Raw genomic sequence first — 24,513 nt, forward strand, 5'->3', positions numbered from 1 at the left:
TGGCTATCAACTGTACAATCCAAAAAAGTTTTAAATGAACAACCTTTATAAAAATGTAACTATAAAATGATTGAAGCTAAAAGGAAAGTAATGTTCCTTTTTTGTGCTTTAGGTCACTCTGTCCACTAACCAATAAGTAAAAGAGGTGACAAAAAATATAAAAACACTTTCAGTGTATCTTCAATTCAGATGTTAAAGACGGTACGCAATTATAGAAAAAGACTCTCTCGAGGTGTTATAAATTATATCTTAAGAGACCTTTAATGGGACTTTCAGCTTTGTGTTTTTACAACACAGCAGATGGTCCTGAGGGAATGCCAACATTTTATATAAGAATAAAATATTAATTGATACAAATACTTACATATAAATCTGAGTATAATGTGTAAACACACCGTACAGGTTTTCCTATTATTAAATCCTCAGATCTATAATTTTATTACCGTTCTATAGTCATATGTTTAAACAAATAAAAAAATGGGTAATATGAGGAATCTGACAAAGATTTCCTCTTTTATTCTTGTGGGTCTATCAGACCATCCACAGACCATGAATGTACTTTTTGTGCTCTTCCTTCTGATCTATCTGATGACTCTTATCACAAACCTTCTTATTTTTTTCTTGGTCCTCACTGACTACAATCTGCACAACCCAATGTATTTTTTTCTTGCCAACTTGGCATTTCTGGACATGTCCTATTCATCAGTGACCGCACCAAGGATGCTCTTTGATTTGGTCACAAAAAGCCGATCAATATCCATTCCTGCCTGTATAGCCCAAGTCTTTTTCTACATCTCCTTTGGGTGGTCAGAAATTTTCTTGCTCTCAGTCATGTCCTATGACCGCTACATTGCCATCTGCCACCCCCTACATTACAAACTAATTATGTCTTGGAGGGTGTGTGCTTGTATGGCCTCTCTGTCCTGGGTTGGAGGATGTTCTGTCTCTTTGGTTCATACTTTATTATTGCTCAGGTTGTCCTTCTGCAGAACATCTTCCATCCACAACTTCTTTTGTGACCTTCCACACTTATATCAAATTACATGTACTGACCCCTTCATAAACATGGTTGTCATATTCATAACAGGTGCTACTTGTGGATTTGGAGCCTTTCTTTTGACCTTTCTTCCCTATGTCTATATTTTCAGTACCATCCTCAGAATCCGTAGCAAGACTGGAAAGAGGAAAGCATTATCCACCTGCTCATCACACCTCACCGTGGTCTTCATCTTTTATGGATCTTTAATTTTTATTTACTTGGTTCCAAATTCCAGCAATATGGTCAATTTAAACAAACTGTTCACAGTCATATCTGCCCTCATTAACCCCTTGCTGAATCCTCTGATCTACAGCCTGAGGAACAAGGATCTTATGGAGGCACTTATGAGGTCCTATTATCACTTGAAGTTAATCCGGGCATCCTTCTGAAAATATCATTGTGAAATTTGAAATTTTTTTATATTTCTGGGCCATTTTCAGTTGACTAAAAAATTCAGTAATGTCTTTTATAAAATGTAAACATGTCAGGGGGTCACACATGTACTTATACTTGCATGGTCAGGAGTCATTGCAACCCACAGACCAAATGTAGCAGTTCAACTATGTTATGGTTAACCTTAAAATGATTATTTTACCTACCAGAATATGATTTTTATTTACTTGGTTCCCTCCTCCAGCGATACGCACACTTCAAACAAACTGTTTTCAGTCATATCTGCCCTCATTAACCCATTGCTAAATCCTCTGATCTACAGCCTGAGGAACAAAGATCTCAATGAGGCACTTATTAGGTCTTATTATCACTTAAAGCTTATCCAAAATTCATGCTGAAAACATCATTTGGAAGTTTGACTCATTTTTCATTTCTTTTTTTTAATTATTTTATTTTTATTGTAAAGGTAAGAGTGTATTACAATAAGACAGGTAATTGCGGTCCATAAAATCGAGTACAGACATAAATACTACTTAGTAATAAGTAAGTCAATAAGCAAGAGACATGAAGAAGGGTGGAAAAGAAGGGGGGTTGATACAATATGTGGGGGGGGGGGGATTTTTGCAATCCTAGTACACAATAATCTAAAAATACAACCATAACCATCTGTAAAAGGGAGGTCATTATCTAATAAGCATTTCACCCAAGTTTACTGAGAGCAGTTTGAAATGAGGAGGTCCACATAAACACCTTATTTTTTGAAAGTCATCCACTTGTTCCAAGTTGCAAGGAGTATATCAAAGTTTCCTTTAGGGGTATGGAGTCATTCTTCCATATGGCATGTACAACTTGTGGAGCAAGGGCTCCCTCATTCTTCAAAGCCTGAAAAAGGACCCAAGAATACGTGGCATCAAGGAGAAGGATCACTATTGGCTGGCAACCCTCCTTGACCACTGTTACAGGGGGAAAGTCTCGCAACTCATCCCATCACCAAAGAGGGAGCAGAAGATGTGATCTATTGAGGATGCCTTAAAGAGGAGTTTATGTAATGCCTTTCCCGACTCTGGTAGGTTACAGTCTGGTGGAAAACTTTGTTTTGAGGCTTGTGTTGGTCAAGAAAGGAGCGGTGGGGAAGGGGGCCACCTCACTGATGCCTTTCAAAAAAATTTTAGTCCTCTGTGCCCAGGACTGTCAGCTTCCACATCCCATTTGCAACATCTTCATCATATGGTGGGAGATTAGGGGCAAAACACATACGGAGAGCTTTCCAATTGACGATTCACTGGGTTACTGGGTCATGAGAATAGACAACTGGCCAGAACTTGCCCAGTATGCAATAGAGCTGTTGGGCTGCCCTGCATCCAGCATGCTTTCCGAACAGGCATTCAGTGCTGCTGGAGGTTTTGTGACAGATAATAGAGCGCGACTGTCCACAGACTCCTTGGACTGGATCAGTTCTGGACTGGCAGCAATCAGTTCTGGATTGGCAGCAGCTATTAAGCCCCTGATGCCGATGTCACAGATTAAGTGCTTCCTGGATCTTGAATCTCTGAAAGACTGTCTAGGCTGCCTAGCTTTGTGGGTGTTGATTTCATCTAGAAGAAATCTTTTGGTGTAGGACCAATTTTTCCGCACCTGTTTGACAGGTGCAGATCATTTAAATTTTTGACAGCAAGACCAATTCTTGCTTTCATCAATAGTACCTGCATAGGGTTATGGTGTGAAGGCACCACTGACACACAAAAACTAATTTGACAGGTGCATATCATTGCAGTTTTTGACAGCAAGGCCAATTTTTGATTTCATCAAGAGTACCTCTATAGGGTTACGGTGTTAAGGGGCCACCGACACCCAAAGACAAATTTTTCCACACCTGTTGCCTCTCTCCAAAGTCTGAAAAAGAGACACCAGAATTTATACAAAAAAATAAATCTCTAATCTTATTCCCATTAAACTACATTGTGGCCTCATCATACAGACTGGCTCCCCAAGCCATTGTTTATAAAATAAATGTAGCTTGAATGAAAAATTTAATTTTTTTGGCTTTATAAATGTTATTGCTGCAGCCACATTAGCCACAACAGATGTGCCACATTACAGGCAGATTAAGGGGACCCCCAGGCACTATATTTAAAGGAGTTTTTCATTTTTATTGTTATTTCTCATTTTGATGGTTTCACTTTAACCACTTAAGGACCGAGCCTCTTTCTGAGATTTGGTGTTTACAAGTTAAAAACATTTTTTTTTGCTAGAAAATTACATAGAACCCCCAAACATTATATTTTTTTGTAACACCATAGAGAATAAAATGGCTGCTGTTGCAACACTTTCTGTCACACCGTATTTGCGCAGCGGTCTTACAAGCGCACTTTTTTTGGAAAAAATACACTTTTTTTTATTAAAAATTAAGACATCAGTAAAGTTAGCCCAATTTTTTTATTTTGTGAAAGATAATGTTACGCCGAGCAAATTGATACCCAACATGTAACGAATCAAAATTGCGCCCGCTCGTGTAATGGCAACAAACTTTTACCAATAGGCGATGTTCTACAGGTTGCATGTTTTGAGTTACAGAGGATGTCTAGGGCTAGAATTATTGCTCTCGCTCTAACGATCGCGGTGATATATCACATGTGTGATTTAAACACCTTTTTCATATGTGGGCGCTACTCACGTATGCGTTCACTTCAGCACACAAGCTCGGCGGGTTGGCGCACGTTTAAAAAAAAATTATTATTATTATTTATTTTACCTTTTATTTTTTTATTTTTACACTGTTCTTTAAAAAAAAAAAATTGTGTCACTTTTATTCCTATTACATTGAATGTAAACATCCCTTGTAATAGAAAAAAAGCATGACAGGACCTCTTAAATATGAGATCTGGGGGCCAAAATGACCTCAGATATCATATTTACACTAAAATAAAATAAAAATAGTAATAGTTAAATGTCATTTGAAAAAAAATAATTGTCCCTTTAAGAGCTTTGGTCGGAAGTGACGTTTTGTCGTCGCTTCCGCCCTGCAATGATATGGAGACGGGTGGGGGCCATCTTCCCCTCACTCATCTCCATGCCTAACATGGAGAAGAAACTGTCAGTAGCGGTGGGAGGGGGGCCCTCTCTGCCGCCGATAAAAGTGATTCACCGCAGAGACCACTTTTATCTGAAAGTGGACCACCCGCTGAAAAAGAGGATACCAGGATTATGGTAGCTAGCTGCTGCCATAACAATGATATTCCTCTTCAAAGTAGCGACGTAAAATGATGGCGGGCGGTCCTTAAGTGGTTAAGCATCAGTAAATCACCGCTCATTTAAAAAAGATGTTTTTTTACAAACTTTTTTTCATTGATACATGTCCCTTGTGGCAGTACCTGGACCCCCATCGCAGGGTTGTAGGGAAGAGGTCCCTGTCCTCATACACATGGGGACAAAGTGCTTTACAAGGGGGTTTCCCTCTGCCAAGGTATCCTCCCCATGTTGAGGCACTGGTATTGTTTAGGAGGGGGCAGGACACACCCAGGTTACCCCCTTTCCTGGTTAGTAGGACTGCTTTCATAGATAAGATATTGGTAAGGATATTGGGGCGACGCCATGTCATATATTCTTGTTTTTTGCATAGGGTACCCCCTTAAACTCCATACCAGACTTGAAGGGTCTGTTATAGCTTTTAGGGATTTTTGTTTTGTTTTTTGTTATGCATAACAGACCTTCAACAAGATTAAGGGTTCTGGTATGAATTGTTTGCATTCTTGCTGTTGAATGTACTAGAGCAAAAGTGCCAAAACAAATTTTCTGGTAATTCACATTTTTTACAAAGAAAACCAGGCTGGGCTGGGGGAGGGGGCAATTTAAATGGTATTTTTTTTTACTTTGTAAATGTCCCTTTTGCTGTAGTACATACTGTACTTGTAAAGATCGTATATGTGCGCTACGTCACAGGCAGGTTTAGGGCATCCCCCAAATATGTTTTTTAAAGGAAATTGGGATTGTTAATGATCCACTTTATTACTAAAATGGCTACTCCCTGCTAAACAGTCTTTTTTTTTTTTGGTTCATTTTTTTGTCCCCCCATTTGTTTGACAAACACTTGCCTATTCGACTTGAAAATTGCCAGAACTGATTTTAAGGATTCAGCTCCCATTGACTTTTTTGGGGTTTGGATTAATCATCAGAACTTCAGCACAGTTTATCAGACCTCATCGTAATTGAACCCAGGTACGTTCAGCTCATCCCTGGTTACAAGTTAGAAGATGTTTGTTGATTGAGAGTCGGTTCACACTGAGGCAGCACGACTTCCAGCGCGGCTGCCTCAGACGATTTGAACACGACTGCAGCGGCGACTTACAAAACGACTTCTATATAGAAGTCTATGCAAGTCGCCTCAATTTGCCCCCAAAGTAGTACAGGAACCTTTTTCTAAGTCGTTCCGATTAGAACGGTTCCATTGTACAGAACGGGACGCTACTTGTCAGGCGGCTAAGTCGCCTGACAAGTCGTCCTAGTGTGAACCAGCCCTAAAGGATAATGTACTTTTAGAAAAGTTACCATTTAACTGAAGGCCCCCTTCACCAGCAAGTCCTCCAAATTTTCCACTTACCTGTCTGAGATCCATGGAAATATTTGCTCTTGGGAAACTGGGTACCACACAGCATCCTCTCAGAAAATTCCATTGAAAGGCCAGCATTGCACAGTAGACTTCCCGTACATTCTTGAGGGAAGCTGTTCTAAGGCAAGTCATAGAATTCTTTAATGGGGGAAATTATTTGAGATGCCTTTATGCTACATTTACCAGAGAATGAAAGGAGAAGGCTTCTCCTTTAAGTTCTATACAAAAACAACTACGCATGTACAATATACCAAGGCCTGTTGGCTCAGTAAAAAGGAATGGAGTTGCCTGAGCTAGTGGAGGTGGTTCCTGGCTTATATAAAGTAGGTAAAGAGGTTAGAGCTAGAGTTATTCTTTAAGATTATGTATATAAAGTGGGTGCAGCGCTATAAATACAAAGTGATTCAAGAAAAAAGTGAATAATTATGAATAGTATTATATAAACGATAAGTGTCCATCATAAATAGATCAAACAGTCCATCTTGATAGAGAAACACTAATAATCAACACGTGAGTGTATAGTGAACACAAAAAGACAAGATAGTCCCCCGAATGATGGAAGCAAATCTTGAATATTGGGCATAAAGATGGTTGATGCTATATAAGCTGTTATAGGTCTGGTGGCAACCTTGCCAATCAGGAGAAAATCCAAAAATGAAAATAAAATTATATAAACAATCTTGGTGACCTTCTCCAGGGTTTGATGCAACAGATAAAGATGTGCAGATACCACCACCCGTATGAAATGGAGGCTTACCGAACAGTTGGGACCCAAAACAGCGTATGGTGTATGAGTCAAAAAAGCTTAAAAGTTGCTCCCTGGCGGATGATGGGGAGATCCAACGGTACACTGGAGTCCTAGGGATGCCTCAGCGGGATGTCTTTTCTGTGTAGAGGTTAGAGACGTCCTTCCTCCTCGTTCCGTGGATCTTAGCTGTGTGGCCCTGCCCTGGTGTTGCACAGCCTCCATTTCATACGGGTAGTGGTATCTGCACATCTTTATCTGTTGCATTAAACCCCGGAGAAGGTCACCAAGATTGTTTATATAATTTTATTTTCATTTTTGGATTTTCTCCTGATTGGCAAGGTTGCCACCAGACCTATAACAGCTTATATAGCATCAACCATCTTTATGCCCAATATTCAAGATTTGCTTCCATCATTCGGGGGACTATCTTGTCTTTTTGTGTTCACTATACACTCACGTGGTGATTATTAGTGTTTCTCTATCAAGATGGACTGTTTGATTCATTTATGATGGACACTTATCGTTTATATAATACTATTCATAATATTCACTTTTTTCTTGAATCACTTTGTATTTATAGCGCTGCACCCACTTTATATACTTACAGTTTTCAGCAAAATCTCTATTTGCAGTGTCAGCGGCTTACATGTTTTTGATTAACACGTTTTTGAGTTAGAGCAACTTTATTTTTGTTTTTGTTTATTCTTTAAGATTAACAGGTTCTAAAACTGGTAAATCCAATGAAGTAAACCTGTATAGTTAAATAAAATCTGGCACAATGGTACGGAACCGCTTCAGTGTCTATCTGCATAAAGGAGCTGGGAGCGATAGGCGGATGGTCAAGTGGAGACGGCAGAGGTGATGAGATGTCAGTGTATTCCTATATGCACAATCTAGGACAGTGGTTCTCAACTCCAGTCCTCAGGACCCACCAACAGGCCAGGTTTGCAAGATAACTGAAATACATCATAGGTGATATCACTTGCTGCTCAGTGATTGAAGTATTCTAGTCTGCAACTCCCCAAGGTAATACTTAAAATCTGGCCTGTTGGTGGGTCCCGAGGACTGGAGTTGAGAACCACTGATCTAGGATGCCATTAGAAGCTACTATGCTGTAACACAGAACGGCTTTGTTTTCTTCTCCCCCTCATGTACCAAGCCCTCCCAATTTCCCATCATCCTCCCTTTTGATGAACTATCCTCAAGGAACGTTCAAGTACCAGGGTGATCTTCCCCTGCTTGCCTGCAGTCACAGCCTAAACTCCTTCAATGAGCATAGCGCCAGGACTGTAGGAAGTATTTGTATGAACTAATTACCTAATATACATCCATGCTGGGCAGTCCTGTAACACGGAAACTGCATTTTTAGCACCTGCATCCATACCAGTGGATTTACACACCATTATTGGTGGTCTCATGGAATCCCCTTTGGATTGTACAGTGTGAAAATTGCATTTAGTTCATTGAGTTCTGAAGATCAGTTTTAAGTGTGACTGCTGGGTTGAATGGATGCAAGCGCACCTGCGACCTTTCCCTAGGCAACGTTGTCTTTTTAATTTATTTAGGTTTGGAGGCTATCTTAACTAGAATTTTTGTTGTGTTTTTGCTGTTTATCAATTATGGTGATTTTTCTACATTAAATATGTTTTTAATCAACGTGAAGTTCCGTAGATGTGACCTTCTTGGCAGGATCTTTCTCTTTCCTTTTGTGCATGTAGTTTTTGGCAACGTGGGCTGCGCCATATGTGTATTCATATGGTGATTGGTTGTGTAATTATTTTAGTTTATTATTGAATATCAGTTTAGCGGTAGATCCAGAGTTCCCATTGTAAAAAAAAAATTTAAAAGTCAGCAGCTACAAATACTGCAGATGCTGACTTTTAATAATCAGACACTTACCTGTCCCAGGGTCCAGCGATGCAGGGGATCGAAGCCCCGCTTGTCTCCCCCTCTGCTCGGCGGCGCCGGCATTGTAACTGTGGGCGCCCGGCTGTGGCTTCACAGCCAGGCACCCACTGCGCATGCGCGAGTGGCGACGTGATTGGCTGCTCAATAATCTGGGACCTGTAATGTGTCCCAGATGATTGACAAGAGGGAGGGGCAGGGCTGATCTCCCTTCCTGCGCTGAGGGAAGTGACGTCAGGAGCCCAGGCGCAGAAGGAGGCAGACTACGAGGGACCCCCTAGCAACAGGCATTTAAAGGTGAGTAAAAAATAAATTTCTCCAAATGTTTTTTTTTATTTTTTTTTTCAGCACAATAATTTATTTTTTTTTGGGGGGGGTGGAACTCCACTTTCAGTTTAAATAGCCAGCAGGGCTAGCTGATGAGCGGGAAATGAAGACCAGGTGAGTCACTGTGGAATGAAGAGAGTACCGACAGCTGAGCACAGAGCTCTGAGAAGAAAGGGCTGAGCCCATCCCTGACAGTACCCCTTCCTCAACGACCCCTCCCCCTCAGGGGACCACCAGGTTTAAGAGGAAGATGTCTATGGAAAGCACGGAGGAGGAAAGGAGCATGGATGTCCGAGGATGAGACCCAAGAGCTTTCCACCTGACTGTACCCTTTCCAATGAACCAGGTACTGTATGCACCCACGGAACCTACAGGAATCAATTATAGATTGTATTTCATACTCCTCATGGTTCACAACTTGAACTGGGTGGGGACGTGGTACTCAGGTTGTGAAGCGGTTGCATACCAAAGGTTTTAGAGAGACATGAAATACATTAGAAATACGCATATTAGAAGGAAGGTCTAAAGTATAAGCCACTGGGTTGATCCTACGGAGAATACTGAAAAGCCCAATAAACCACGGTGCCCGTTTCAGTGAGGGAACACGGAGTCGGAGGTTGCAAGATGACAGGCAGAGCCTGACCCCAACTTGGTGGGAAGGCGCAGGTAGGCATCCGTGGTCAGTATGGTGCCTGTACCTATCATTGGTATGTCGCAAGGACTCTTGGACATGTACCCAAGTGGAACGAAAACCACGGAGATGCTCCTCCAACGCAGGAATACTCTGACGAACAAATGAGTCAGGCAACATGGATGGTTGGAAAGCATAATTCGCCATGAATAGAGACATTCGGGAAGCGGTATTGACGGCACTATTGTGAGCAAACTCCGCTCAAGGTAAGAGGACTGATCAGTTGTTATGGTGGTCAGAACTGTAGCAATGTAAAAACTGCTCCAAGGACTGGTTGGCTTGTTCTGTGGCCCCATTGGACTGCGGGTGATACGCAGAGGAGAAGGGAAGCTGAATTCCCAACTGTGCACAAAAGGCCCACCAAAACCTGGACACAAACTGGCTACCCCTGTCCGAGATGATAACCTTGGGTAGCCCATGTGAGCGAAAAATCTCCTGAGCAAAAATGGAAGCAAGTTCTTTGGATGTGGGCAACTTCTTGAGTGGTAAAAAATGAGACATTTTCAAGAACCGATCAACCACCATAAGGATAACTGCGTTGCCCTGAGAGTTGGGTAACTCCACAATAAAATCCATAGACAGGTGGGTCCAGGGCCTCTCTGCATTGGGTATGAGTTGTAGGAGGCCCACTGGAAGGTGTTGTGTTATCTTACTTTGAGCACACATGGAACAAGCAGCTACGAAGGTGGCTACATCGGCGCATAGACTGGGCCACCAGAATTGTTGGGAAATAGCCCAACTAAGTTGATTCTTCCCTGGGTGGCCAGCAGCCTTAGGAAAATGGTAAGTCTGAATCATGGCAGTGTGGAGATTCTCAGGGACAAAGCAGCGGTAACAAGGTTTCGCAAGAGGAAACTGGATCTGAGCGGCAAGAATTCTGTCACCCAAAGGTTAAGTGAGACTGGTACAAAGCATAGCCAGAATAGGATCAGAAGGTATACCAGGTATACAGGCACAGTAACCAAAACTATAGCGACAAAGCATCAGCCCTTACATTCTTAGTACCGGGTGAGAATGAGACAACGTAATTGAAGCTTGACAAGAAAAGAGCCCATCGCGCAATTCAGGGAGAGAGGCGTTTAGCCTCAGACAAGAATGTGAGATTCTTATTTTCAGTAAGAATAAGAACCAGCACAGTGGTACCTTTGAGGAGATGCCTCCACTTAAGGGCTAAAATGATCGCTAACAACTCTCTGTCCCCAATCTCATAATTGCATTCCGCAGGAGACAATTTCTTGTAAAAGTAGCCACAAGGATGCATAGCGCTCTCAGAGGTAGGATGTTGAGACAGTAGGGCACTAACTCAGATGCATCAACCACAAGGTACCAACACAGGAGCAGAAACAAAGGCAGTCTTGAGACTCTCAGAGACATTATGGAATCCGGAGACCAATTCTGTGGGTTTCCGTCCTTTCTGGTCATATTAGTCAGGGCTTTGACCAGAGTTACGAATAAACTTCCGATAATAGTTGGCAAAGCCAAGAAAACGTTGCAATGAACGTAAACCCACGGGTCGGAGCAACTGTAGTACTGCCGAAAGAGTCCATGAAAAAATGAGCAGTGGATATAACATAACCCAGAAATTTAACCTGTTCATGATGAAACTCGCACTTCTCCAATTTACAATACAGGTTATATTCTCTCAGCCTCTAAAGCACACAGTGGCAGACATCTGTGTGGTGGCTTTCTAGGGAATTGAAAAATATGAGGATATCTTTGAGATAAACCACCACACATAGCTGCAACAAATCTTGGAGGACATTGTTGATAAATTCCTGGAAAACTGCCGGGTCGTTGCAAGGCCAAACAGCATTACAAGGTATTCGTGATGGAATGTTCTGGTATTAAATGCAGTTTTCTAATTATCGCCCTCCTTGATCCTCACGAGATTGTATGCCCCTCTCAGATCAAGCTTTGTGAAAACTGCTGCTCCCTTGAGGCACCTAAATAACTCAGTAATCAACAGAATTGGATAAGAATTTTTAATCGTAGGGCGATTGAGGCTCCTATAATCAATACAAGGTCTCAGTTCACCACTCATCTTTTTCACAAAGAAGAAACCAGCACCAGCAGGAGATGAGGATTTACGAATCAATCCTCGAGAAAGTGCGTCAGCAACATACTCCTCCATGGCTTTGTCCTCCAAGACAGAAAAAGGGTAAACCCGGCCACGAGGAGGTATTGCATCAGGGTGAAGGTCAATTGTGCAATCATACGAATGGTGTGGAGGCAAACTACTGGCTTGACCTTTGTCAAAGACATCGCTAAATTTGCGGTACTCCACCAGCAGGGAAGAGAGTGAAGAGGTGCACAAGACCTTAGCCACTTCCGGAATACAAGTCTTCCTGCATTTTTGCAACCAGGAAAGAAACTCAGCACGAAGCCAATCAAAAGAGGGTTTGTGCTTCTATAACCAAGGATAACCCATAACCACCGGGAAATGAGGTGAGGAAATTATTTGGAATTGGATTATCTCATAGTGAAGAGCCCCTACGGCCATGGTCAACGGAGCAGTCTCATGAGTCACATGGGCAGGCTGTAGAGTTCTCCCATCAATAGCCTCAATGGCAACTGGAGCGGCACGAAGCTGCAGCGGAATCGAGTGCTTAGACACAAAGGCACCATCAATGAACAGGCCTGCAGCCCCAAAGTCGAATAGAGCCTGTATCTCGATGGATGACTCAGACCAAGAAAGGGTAACCGGAACCAGGGGCTTATCCTTTTGGATAACTGAGGATGTAACAACGCCACCTAAGGTCTGTCCCCTACAGGACCTCAGGTGCAAGCGTCCTCTCGGACGGGTAGAACAACACTTCAGCAAGTGTCCTGCTTGGCCACAATAAAGGCACAATCGCTTCCTCCTCCTATAGGCCCTCTCCTCCACAGAGAGACGAGTGAAGCCCAACTGCATGGGTTCTACTTCATTGGCAAACTCGGTACCAGGAGGCATGGGAGGTGAGGGAAGCAAGGGTGGGACTGCAAAGCTCGGAGCCAGGAGGCTTCCGCAAGAAAGGCAAGGTGCACACAACAAAAAATATTTAGCCCACAGGACTTTTAAGGAGTCACACCTCAAATGTAATATATAAAATATCTGAAAAATGTATTGACATACATTTAAAAACAACATAATCCAAGAAATTTATGATGAACATCAATACATGAATAATATTTCACTAGAATCACATAGAAAAAAACTTTCCATGGAACCTATAAATATACCCCATGGAGATAACCACTATCAATATGGACCAATTGTGCTACTAGTCTTGATGGGTTTCACAAGAAAATTCTTGCTTCTTCAGGAGAGGCACAGGACAGTATCTGGAGATAAAACGCATAGGTAAGTAAATGGAGGAGAAAAAAAAAGGAAAGGGTTACTTAAAATATTCCTACATAGTCAACTTACAATTAGTTGCAAAATGCTGGCCAACGCACACCATCATGGTGGCCAGGCTGCAAGGTAGATAAAGAACTGGTGTATGACCATATATATAGTAACAAAAGAAAAAGCTGCCAAAAGGTCAGCAATTCTTCCCCCGGGAGCTGTGATGGGGCAGGGAGATGTGGAAAAAAGTGATAATCTCACAAACAGAAACCCTGGTAGGAGATGTCGAATCCAGCCAAGGAAAAAGATACGCCACACACCTAAAAAACAGTCAATAATAATATCTAGCGAGATTAATGGTGTATATGCAAATCCAAAAAACAATATTAGACTAATGTAATAACTCAATTTAGTGTTGCCACCAATAGGATAAATGTGAGTAGTGATGAAAAGTATGATTAAAATGTAAAAAAAAAAAAGAAAAAAAAGGAATAAAAGTATTGAAATACATAGTGATAAAACCTATGTATGTGCGTGCTAGATGGTGGGTAAAAATTTAATTCAGGTTGTACTGGAACAGCCTCAGTGGCAACTGCAGCCATTGACAGGCTTCCATATGAAGGCCCATGTAAAGTGCTGTTAGAGATGCTGGGTCCTAGAGTCCTTTGACCTACTGTAAAAAGTGGTCAGATACCTTTGGTGAGTTGCCATCTATCTCATGAGCACTCGTGGTGAAGCTTTTATTTGAAGGAACATCAAACCAGGAGATTTTATTTATTTATGGTGTTGGCATTGTCACTTTGGACTTTATATATTGATTTGCTTTTTCAATCACCATATGCTTTTCCTAATATTGTTCACATTCATTTTGTATGTTTTTAGCGCCAACACCTTTACAAGTTGGAAGATGTTTGTTGATTAAAGGAGCGGTTCACCCTTGCGACTAGGCGGCACCCAGCCCCTCTGGAGATGATACAGGGAGTGGGTGGCACGAAGAGGCACAGGTCACCAGCAGGCAGGATAAGGCTTATGTAGTACTCCTTGTGGAGATGGGCAGCTGAGCAGAAGCTGATTAAACAGGAAGTCCAGAACTGGCTGAGGGTTAAACACTGGAGGAAGAGATCATTCCTGGATCACTGGCAGAGACACAGGGTTCAGAAAACACAAGGTAAATATGGTCACATGTAGGAAGTCAAGGCAAGGAGACAGGAAGCCGGTCCGGGAGATACGAGGCAAATCCGGGTCACAGGCAAAGGGTCAGTAATCAAATGCAGGGAACAGGAAGCAAACTCAAACAGGAAGCTGAAGACAAACCAGCAACCTGTCTGAGCACCACAGCGACTTTAAATAGGCCAGCCAGAGTGTCACGCTGGGCCGCGAACGCACGCGCGCCAGAGTGCAGTTCCGCCGCGCATGCGTGCAAAGATACAGCTGATGCGGCTGGATAGATCATTTCTATGACACAATTAAAGTGGTTTTTTGGCTGAAGGTTTTTTTACCTTCATGCATTCTATGCCCCCCCTCAGCCCCCCAATCCTTACCCGAGCTGCCTCCAATCCAGTGATGTTCACGATAGCCTCCGCTGTCCTGGGTCTCTCCCTCCTCATTGACTGAGACAATGGCAATCACAGGCAGTGAGACAATGAGGAGAGAATAGGGGCGGAGCCACACAGAGGAAGGGGCGGGCCCGGAGCACTGCTCAAGGGGGAGGAGCACCTGCTAGGAACCTGAAAAGAAGAGGATTGGAGCTGCTCTTTGCAAAACCACAGCACAGAGCAGGTAAGAAAAACATGTTTTAATGCCACTTAGAGGTGCAAGTTGGTGGTTTTCTCAGTATGGCCAGTATCCTCAGACATCAAGCCTCCAAACATTCCTATCCAAATACTGACTTTCAGAATTCCACATTCTGGTGATGCCTGAAGTCTTTCAGAAACTTAGCATACCCCAACAGGCTGCCCAAAGACCAACCTTTTTTTAATTACCATTTTTTAAAAAAAAAAATTTTTTTACAAAATGCAATGGTAAAATAAAGGGAAACAAAAGAAAAGCAGTTATTGATTTCATTGGAAAATGTTTTGTACTTAATTTGGCCAATAGCCAATAAATAAAAAATAGAATTTCAGTACATTTTTATTCTAAGGATATTTTATTAACTGTAAGCTTATTTATATAAAGATAATCTCAAGTGAGAAAAGTCTTTTAAATTAAATCTTAAGAGACATTTAACGAGACTTAAAGCTTTGTATTCTTACAACACAGCAGACTGTACTGTGGGAATGCCAACATTTTATATCTATATAAGTCATTATCTGGATAACAAGTCTACATGGAAATCTGAGCACTATTAACAATTCCTCAGACTGATAAAATTACACTGAAAAGGAATAAATAATATGAGAAATCTCACAAAGGTTACTTTTCTTATTCTTGTGGGTCTATCAGACCATCCACCAACCATGAATGGACTTTTTGTGCTCTTCCTTCTGATCTATCTGATGACTCTTATCATAAACCTTCTTATATTTTTCTTGGTCCTCACTGACTACCATCTGCACAACCCAATGTATTTCTTTCTTGGCAACTTGGCTTTTCTGGACATGTCCTATTCATCAGTGACCGCACCAAGGTTGCTCTTCGATTTGGTCACAAAAAGCCGATCAATATACATTCCTGCATGTACAGCCCAAATCTTCTTCTTTCTCTATTTTACAAGCTCAGAACTCTTCTTACTCTCAGCTATGTCCTATGACCGATACATTGCCATCTGCTACCCCCTACATTACACACAAATTATGTCTTGGAGAGTCTGTGCTGGTATGGCCTCTCTGGTCTGGGTTGCAGGATGCTCTGTCTCTTTGATTCATACTCTTTTTTTGCTCAGGTTGTCCTTCTGTGGCCCAACTACCGTCCACAACTTCTTCTGTGACCTTCCACACTTGTTTCAAATTACATGTACTGACCCCTTCATAAACATAATAGTCATATTCGTAGCAGGTGCCAGTCTTGGGTTAGGAGCCTTTCTTTTGACCTTTCTTCCCTACGTCCGTATATTCAGTACCATCCTCAGAATCCATAGCAAGACTGGAAAGATGAAAGCCTTCTCCACCTGCACATCACACCTCACCGTGGTCTTCATCTTTTATGGCTCCTTCATTTTTATTTACTTGGTTCCCTCCTCCAGCAATATGTACAATTCAAACAAACTGTTTTCAGTCATTTATGCCCTCATTAACCCGTTGCTGAATCCTCTGATCTACAGCCTGAGGAATAAAGATCTTATGGAGGCACTTATGAGGTCTATATATTACATAAAGTTGATAAAGGGGTTAAGTTGAAAGTAATTTTGGGAAATGTGGCATTTTTGTAATTTTTTCAACGTTAAGTTGACTAGGGGTTTCAGTAACTTCTTCTTTAAATGTGAAATGTTAAGGGCTCAAAGTTGTATGTATCGAGAACCAGCTACAAATAGGCTACAGATAGAAAATAAATGTACAGCCTAATGTTACGTAATTAGGTTGAAAAAAGACACCTGTCCATCAGGCTTACCCATAATTAAATAAATACATAAATTAAATAAAACCACTTTGGAACCCGAGAACCCTAATCATGCAGTTAATAGAGATGAAAGAAAATGAAATTTGCTCCAGCAAACAAAAAATTTCTTTCTGATCCCCAAAGCCAGTTGGATACTTCCTGGATCAGCATTTTGTTATTTCTTATAAATATTAATATCTCTTAATACAGAGGTCCCCAACCCCGTCGCATGGCAGGGGGTAGGGGGTGGACGGCGGTCAAGCAAGCAAGGCTCGATTTGTATTGGCAGCAGCCTCTCGTCAGGTTAGGGGCAGGGGCCCTGCTGTGGGATGTGTATGAGGGGAATCTGGATCCTTGTGAGGGTCTAGTGCCTAGTGGTCTGGCAGGGGTTATGATGCCAAGATGACGAGCCAGTACAACTTGCACTGCCACCCTTCCACCACCAGAGGGTGCCGGCTCCCCTTCTCCCAACACCACCACTCTCTTCTCTCTTTGTGGTCACTCAGCCAATGTATATTTATATTTTAGAATCTTTATTTGTATCTGTTTGGCTGACCACATGAGCTCAATACATTATTATGGAAAAATTTGTATTATTATAGAAAAAAATATACAGTATTATTATTACTATTGAAAAAAATGTTTTTAATATTTATTTGTATCTGACTGACTGATCACACAAGCTCAAATTATTATTATTATTATAATTATTATTAGAAAAATATTTTTTTATGAAAGAAAATATATTTTTAAAAATCTTAATTTGTATCTGTTTTGCTGATTACATAAGCTCAATTCAATATTTTTAATACTATATTACAGAGCTTATATAATCAGCTAAACAGATACAAATAAAGATTTCAAAAAATATTTTTTTCCTGAATAATAATATTAATAATATGTTTCTCATAATAATAATAAATTGAGCTCATGTGGTCAGCCAAAGAGATACAAATAAAGATAGAAAAAAAAATGTAAGTGGCAGGTGAGGTGACAGGCTGCAAACCACGTCCCAATCCCCCCCCCGCCCACTACCCACCCTGGTCCGTGAAGGGGTTATCCTCCGCGAGGGCAGTCCCTGGTGCCAAGGAGGTTGGGGCTGTGGGCGTAATAGAAATGAGATCGAATTGTTAAAATGTGGTCAGTGGATATAAGTCAATAGTGGAAAAGGAGTGTATGGTCATAAAGTAGGCCCTAGAGTCAATGAGGTACTACTTTTTGAGCAGATGGTTCCAATTGATTAAAAGACAAACTATTCCACAGTGGATGGCTTGGAACAAAGAGAACAACTCAAGAGTCACAAGATGGCGTCTGTTTTTTCAAGACTTTAAATTTATGGAGGACACAGGACAGGCACCCAGCATGGGAATGCTGATGGACTGTCATGAATCCACTGTGAGTTGGCAAAATGTGCTCCTTCCCACAGGTCTGAGCAGAGGGGGACGGTATGTGAGACTGGCAGGCAAGTTGGTGGACAGTGTGCAGGCCAAGACTGGGACAAAACATAGGCCCGGGCATTTTAGAATTAGCAGCCTATGGCATATTTACTGGGAGGCACGGATAGCATGGGGGGGTGGAAAACACAGGGGAGTGTGGAGAGCACTAGGGGGGCCAGAGAGCACAGGGGGTGAAGAGAACGGGATGGAGAGCCCTAGGGGGAGCCAAAGAGCACAGGGGGGCTCGGAGAGCACTGAGAGGGATGGGGACCATGGGGGGCTGAAGAGCACAAGCAGGGGCAGAGAACACGAGAGGCGAAGAGCACAGGGGGGCGTAGAGCACAGAGGGGCTGGAGAGCACTGGGGGGGGTCGGAGAGCACTGAGGGGGGCCCAGAGAGCAGTGGGGAAGCCTGAGAGCATGGGAGGGCACCTAAGAGCATGATGGATGGGAGAAGCAGCTGCATACACAATAGAAGAATTCATCTCTTTATTTTTCTCCTACAGCCTCTGAATGCCTACAGGAGGGAGATAATGAGAAGCAGGGATTCGGAGGCTGTAGGAGAAAAATAAAGATATAGATTTTTTTACTGTGTATGCAGCTGCTCCTGATATCCAGGCACACTCATGGGGAGTCACACTCACTTTCCTTCTGTCCGGCGGCCACATCTTGCGTAGATCCCCTCCCTCTTCATGGTCACAGGTAACGTGACCTGTAGTCTCCGCCACCCCCAGCCGAACTTTAATGGTGGCTGGCCGGCCAGCCAGCCAGCCACTGAGAGGCCGGGTGAGCGGCGGGAGCTCAAGGAGCAGCTCAGCTGCCTTGGCTCCACAAGCACATGTGGCCCAGTGACCCCTGGCCCACCAGGCAAGTGCCCGATATATGCCCTATGGCCAGTCCGGGCCTGACAGTGTGCATGTCACTTAGGTTTCTTACATACGCAGAGTTAATGAATGATGTTAACAAAAAACACAAAAGACATTTTGTTTTCTCAGAGTCACAAAAGGTCTGGTTCTTGGAGCCCAAAGGCTTTATAGAGCCTTGGATGGGATAAAGCCTTCATTTCAAGCACCACTTCTTACCTGGTAGTTAGATCTACATACAGGGGTCGCAGGGGTCGTGATTGCAGGGGATGGGAGGGGTGGCGGCATGTAAAGAAACCATTTCCTCCATGCTGCCGCTGAATGCTCCCTTCTCCTCCTCTCCCTCCTGCAGACATTCAGCGGCTGCAGGAAGGAGATGGAGGGCATTGGTTGCTCTACATACTGCCCCCACTGCTGCAGGTAAGAAATAGAGGCCATTGGTTGCTCTGCACGCTGCCCCCACTGCTGCAGGAAGGAAATGGAGGGCATCAGTTGCTCTACATGCTGCCCCCACCTCTGCAGGAAGGAAATGGAGGGCATTGGTTGCTCTGCATGCTGCCCCAACCACTGCAGGCAGGAAGTGGAGGGCATTGGTTGCTCTACATGCTGCCCCCACCACTGCAGGAAGGAAATGGAGGGCATTGGTTGCTCTACATGTTGCCCCCACCACTGCAGGAAGGAAATGGAGGGCATCGGTTGGTCCACATGCTGTCCCCACCGCTGCAGGCAGGAAATGGAGGGCATCAGTTGCTCTGCATTCTTCCCCAACCACTGCAGGCAGGAAATGGAGGGCATCGGTTGCTCTGCATGCTGCCCCCACTGCTGCAGGCAGGAAATGAAGGGCATAAGTTGCTCTGCATGCTGCCCCCACCAGTTCAGGCAATATATGGAGGGCATCGGTTGCTCTACATGCTGCCCCCACCTCTGCAGGAAGGAGATGGAGGGCATCAGTTGCTCTACATGCTGCCCCCACCGCTGCAGGCAGGAAATGAAGGGCATCGGTTGCTCAACATGCTGCTCCCACCTCTGCAGGAAGGAAATGGAGGGCATAGGTTGCTCTACATGCTGCCCCCACCTCTGCAGGAAGGAGATTGAGGGCATCAGTTGCTCTACATGCTGCCCCCACCTCTGCAGGCAGGAAATGGAGGGCATCGATTGCTCTACATGCTGCCCCCACCACTGCAGGCAGGAAATGGAGGGCATTGGTTGCTCTACATGCTGCCCCCACCTCTGCAGGAAGGAGATTGAGGGCATCGGTTGCTCTACACGCTGCCCCCACCACTGTGGGAGGGAAATGGAGGCCATCGGTTGCTCTACATGCTGCCCCCACATCTTCAGGAAGGAAATGCAGGGCATCGGTTGCTCTGCATGCTGCGCCAACCACTGCAGGCAGGAAATGGAGGGCATCCGTTTCTCTACATGCTGCCCCGACTGCTGCAGGCAGGAAATGGAGGGCATCGATTGCTCTGCATGCTGCCCCAACCACTGCAGGCAGGAAATGAAGGGCATCTGTTGCTCTGCATGCTGCCCCCACCGCTGCAAAAAGGAAATGGAGGGCATTGGTTGCTCTACATGCTGCCCCCACCTCTTCAGGAAGGAAATGGAGGGTATCGGTTGCTCTACATGCTGCCCCCACCTCTTCAGGAAGGAAATGGAGGGTATCGGTTGCTCTACATGCTGCCCCCACCTCTTCAGGAAGGAAATGGAGGGTATCGGTTGCTCTGCATGCTGCCCCAACCACTGCAGGCAGGAAATGAAAGGCATCTGTTGCTATGCATGCTGCCCCCACCGCTGCAAGCAGGAAATGGAGGGCATTGGTTGCTCTACATGCTGCCCCCACCTCTTCAGGAAGGAAATGGAGGGTATTGGTTGCTTTGCATGCTGCCCCAACCACTGCAGGCAGGAAATGGAGGGCATTGGTTGCTCTACATGCTGCCCCACCTCTTCAGGAAAGAAATGGAGGGCATTGGTTGCTCTGCATGCTGCCCCCACTGCTGCAAGCAGGAAATGGAGGGCATCAGTTGCTCTACATGCTGCCCCCACCACCTCCCTATCCCTGCCCACTGGCTGCTGTGGGGGATGCTGTCAGGATGGAGAGTGGGGAAGGAGCCAGCCCCTTCCTTGTCTTAATGAATAGAGCCAGTGATCTTTTTTTTTGTTTTGTTTTGTTTTTTGTTTTCATTTATAGCTGAGGCATAGTAAACTGTGTTTCCTATGCTTTAGTTTATGAATGAACAGGAAGCCTCTGTACAGAGCTATTCCTGTTCATACATTCTGTGCTGTGCTGAGATGGAGATGGATGTGTCCTCAATCTCCTTTCTCTATCTCAAAAGTGAAACATAAGAGGTCTGTTTAGACCCCTAATATTTCACCAAAGCCCCCCCCCCCAAAAAAAAAATGAATAATAAAAAATAAAACAGTAAATAAATACATAAAATAAAATGGTAAAAAAAACTACTGACACCAGTGGTCGGAACTACGGGGTCACAACGGTTGCACTTGTGACCAGGCCCTGGTGTCCTGCCACCATGGGGGGGGCCTCTGATGTGGGAACCTGCTGCTAGGTGAAAGGGCTGACTGCTGAGAGAATGCTAAAAGGTGCAAGTGCTACCTGTTTGTGCTGGGGAACCCATGTGAATTTTTGATACTCTTAAAAGGATCGAAATCTGTTGCCATTAGTAACTATTTTCTGGTGCTTTACACCTGAATTTTTGTTCTTGATATATGTAAAAATATACCATGCAAATTCTTCTTTAAAGCATGTTTAGGAAGATTGCTGACTATGACCTCTGTCTAAACATTTGGAGCTGCCAGTGCAGCTTTCAAACTATGGTGCCACTGGTCAATTTTTACCCCTCCATACCTAAGGACTATGTAACGACACCCCGAGTATGAATGGAGTTAAAGCCATTTAGGATATTCCATTTCCGAACACAAAGGCAGCTACCGAACACTCCAATCAGCCGAACAAGAAACCCATATGAATAATTCTCCCCCCCAAGTACGAGACGAGGCTCTGTATGGAGGGTCAAACAGGAATCAGACTCATTTATTAGAACCAAAATTACAAGTCTTTATATACAGTTAAAGAGGAGGTCCCCCCCCCTTCCTGCTCAATACAACTGTAACCAGAAGCCTAATTAACATGAGCTAATTATCTAATCCGTTAGACAGCCTAGATGACTAAGAGACATGACCTTTAGGACAGACTTGCAGTCTTTTAGCTCAGAAGACACAATCAACATTATCATAAATCAACACAGAACTCCTCTATACAATAGCAAGGTTAATTAGCACAAACAACAATAGGTGAAATACTCTTAGAAGTAGACAACAGGAGACCCAGGGCTTTCCAGATCTCATTAATCAACATTAATTTCACATACATCTGCTATATAAGTCCCATTTTAAGTATTTCAAGATATATTTTCTCAGGGCACATTATTTTCTTGGTCACCCTGCGCCCAAAAGTGACTTCCGTCACAGACTACATTCTATGTATTTTTATATAGACACCTCCCTGTTATTTGTGTCTCTCCTTTAGGGCCTGTTGGTGTTGCAGTCAAATTATAGTGCCGATGGCCAATTTTTAGCCATCAAAATCTAAGAGCTGAAGATCCAATGATCTAAAGGATCATGTATTTTGAACAGTTTAGCTACCAAACTGTGGTGACCCTGGACAATTTTTACCCACCAAACCTAAAAGTTATAACTCCTTACTGACTATCAACTGTGCAATCCAAAAAAGTTTTAAATTAACAACCTTTATAAAAATGTAACTACAAAATGATGGAAGCTAAAAGGAAAGCAATGTATTTTATTTTATTGTGTTTTAGGTCACTCTGTCCACTAACCAATAAGTAAAATAGGTGACAAAAAAGATAAAAACACTTTCAGTGTATTTTCAATTCAGATGTTTCAGACTGTTCTCAATTATAGAAAAAGGAGCTCTTGAGGTGTTATAAATTATATCTTAGGAGGCCTTTAATGAGATTTTCAGCTTTGTGTTTTTACAACACAGCAGACGGTCCTATGGGACTGCCAACATTTTATATAAGAATAAATCATTAATTAATACAAATGCTTACATGTAAATCTGAGTATAATGTGTGAACACACCGTACAGATTTTCCTATTAAATCCTCAGATCCATAATTTTATTACAGTTCTATAATGATATATTTAAAGAAAAAACATGAATAATATGAGGAATCTGACAGAGATTTCCTCTTTTATTCTTGTGGGTCTATCAGACCATCTACTGACCATGAATGGACTTTTTGTGCTCTTCCTTCTCATCTATCTGATGACTCTTATCACAAACCTTCTTATTTTTTTCTTGGTCTTCACTGACTACAATCTGCACAACCCAATGTATTTTTTTCTTGCCAACCTGGCATTTCTGGACATCTGCTATTCATCAGTGACGGCACCAAGGATGCTCTTTGATATGGTCACAAAAAAACGTTCAATATCCATTACTGCCTGTATAGCCCAAATTTTTTTCTACCTCATCTTTGGGTGGTCAGAACTTTTCTTGCTCTCGGCTATGTCCTATGACCGCTACATTGCCATCTGCCACCCTCTACATTACAAACTAATGATGTCTTGGAGGGTCTGTGCTCGTATGTCCTCTCTGGTCTGGGTTGCAGGATATTCTGTCTCTTTGCTTCATACTTTACTTTTGCTCAGGTTGTCCTTCTGCAGAACAACTTCCATCCAAAACCTCTTTTGCGACATTCCACACTTGATCCAAATTACATGTACTGACCCCTTCATAAACATGTTGGCCATATTCTTAACGGATGCTACTCTTGGATTAGGAGTCTTTCTTTTGACCTTTGTTCCCTATGTGTATATTTTTAGTACCGTTCCTAAAATCCGTAGCAAGACTGGAAAGAGGAAAGCATTCTCCACCTGCACATCACATCTCACCGTGGTCTTCATCTTTTATGGCTCCTTAATTTTTATTTATTTGGTTCCAACTTCCAGCGATATGGTCAGTTTAAGCAAACTGTTTACCGTCATATCCGCCCTCATTAACCCCTTGCTGAATCCTCTGATCTACAGCCTGAGGAACAAGGACCTTATGGAGGCACTTATGAGGTTTTATTATCACTTAAAGTGGATTCAGCCATCATGCTGAAAATATCACTGTGAAATTCGACATCTTTTATATTTCTTTTTTTCTCATGTTATTTTCTTTTTATTGGAAATTTAAGAGGGTAGTACAATAAGATAGGTCATCGTGGTCCATAAAATTGAATACAAACATTAGAAAAATACTACTCGTTCAAAGAAGACTAGACTTATAGTAAATTAACAAGCATCAGAAGTAAGTAATAAGTAAGTCAATAAGCAGGAGACATGAAGAAGGGAGGAAAAGAAGGGGGATTGATACAATATGTGGGGGGGGGGGGGTATTTTTACAATCTTAATACACAATAATCTAAGAGTAAAACCATAAACATCTGTAAAAAGGAGGTCATTATCTACTGAGCATTTCACCCACATTTACTGAGAGGAGTTTTTGAAAGTCATCCACTCGTTTCAAATTGCAAGGAATATATCAAAGGTTCCTTCACGGGCATGGAGTCATTTTTCCATATGGCTTGTACAACGTATTATCTATTGCAGTGAACCAACC

At 42.8% G+C, this 24,513-nt stretch overlaps 3 protein-coding genes across 3 annotated transcripts; all 3 read left to right on the top strand.

Annotated features, from left to right (window-relative positions):
* Positions 1-477: 477 nt before the first annotated feature.
* On the top strand, positions 478-1,428 carry LOC141102337 (olfactory receptor 1G1-like). Its single transcript, XM_073591294.1, has one exon. It carries the CDS (start codon positions 478-480, stop codon positions 1,426-1,428), a length of 951 nt encoding a protein of 316 aa, XP_073447395.1.
* A 13,999-nt stretch (positions 1,429-15,427) lies between these two features.
* Positions 15,428-16,369, top strand: LOC141102338 (olfactory receptor 1E16-like). The gene has a single exon (XM_073591295.1). It carries the CDS (start codon positions 15,428-15,430, stop codon positions 16,367-16,369), a length of 942 nt encoding a protein of 313 aa, XP_073447396.1.
* A 6,692-nt stretch (positions 16,370-23,061) lies between these two features.
* Positions 23,062-24,012, top strand: LOC141102472 (olfactory receptor 1G1-like). Its single transcript, XM_073591411.1, has one exon. The coding sequence runs from the start codon at positions 23,062-23,064 to the stop codon at positions 24,010-24,012; it is 951 nt and encodes a 316-aa protein (XP_073447512.1).
* The last annotated feature ends 501 nt before the right edge of the window (positions 24,013-24,513 follow it).

Source organism: Aquarana catesbeiana, linkage group LG07 (genome assembly GCF_042186555.1).
Source record: "Aquarana catesbeiana isolate 2022-GZ linkage group LG07, ASM4218655v1, whole genome shotgun sequence".
Taxonomy (NCBI): domain Eukaryota; kingdom Metazoa; phylum Chordata; class Amphibia; order Anura; family Ranidae; genus Aquarana; species Aquarana catesbeiana.

Excerpts from the sequence above, each read along its gene's own strand:
- LOC141102337 (XM_073591294.1), top strand. The coding sequence starts at position 478 with ATGGGTAATATGAGGAATCTGACAAAGATTTCCTCTTTTATTCTTGTG.
- LOC141102338 (XM_073591295.1), top strand. The coding sequence starts at position 15,428 with ATGAGAAATCTCACAAAGGTTACTTTTCTTATTCTTGTGGGTCTATCA.
- LOC141102472 (XM_073591411.1), top strand. The coding sequence starts at position 23,062 with ATGAATAATATGAGGAATCTGACAGAGATTTCCTCTTTTATTCTTGTG.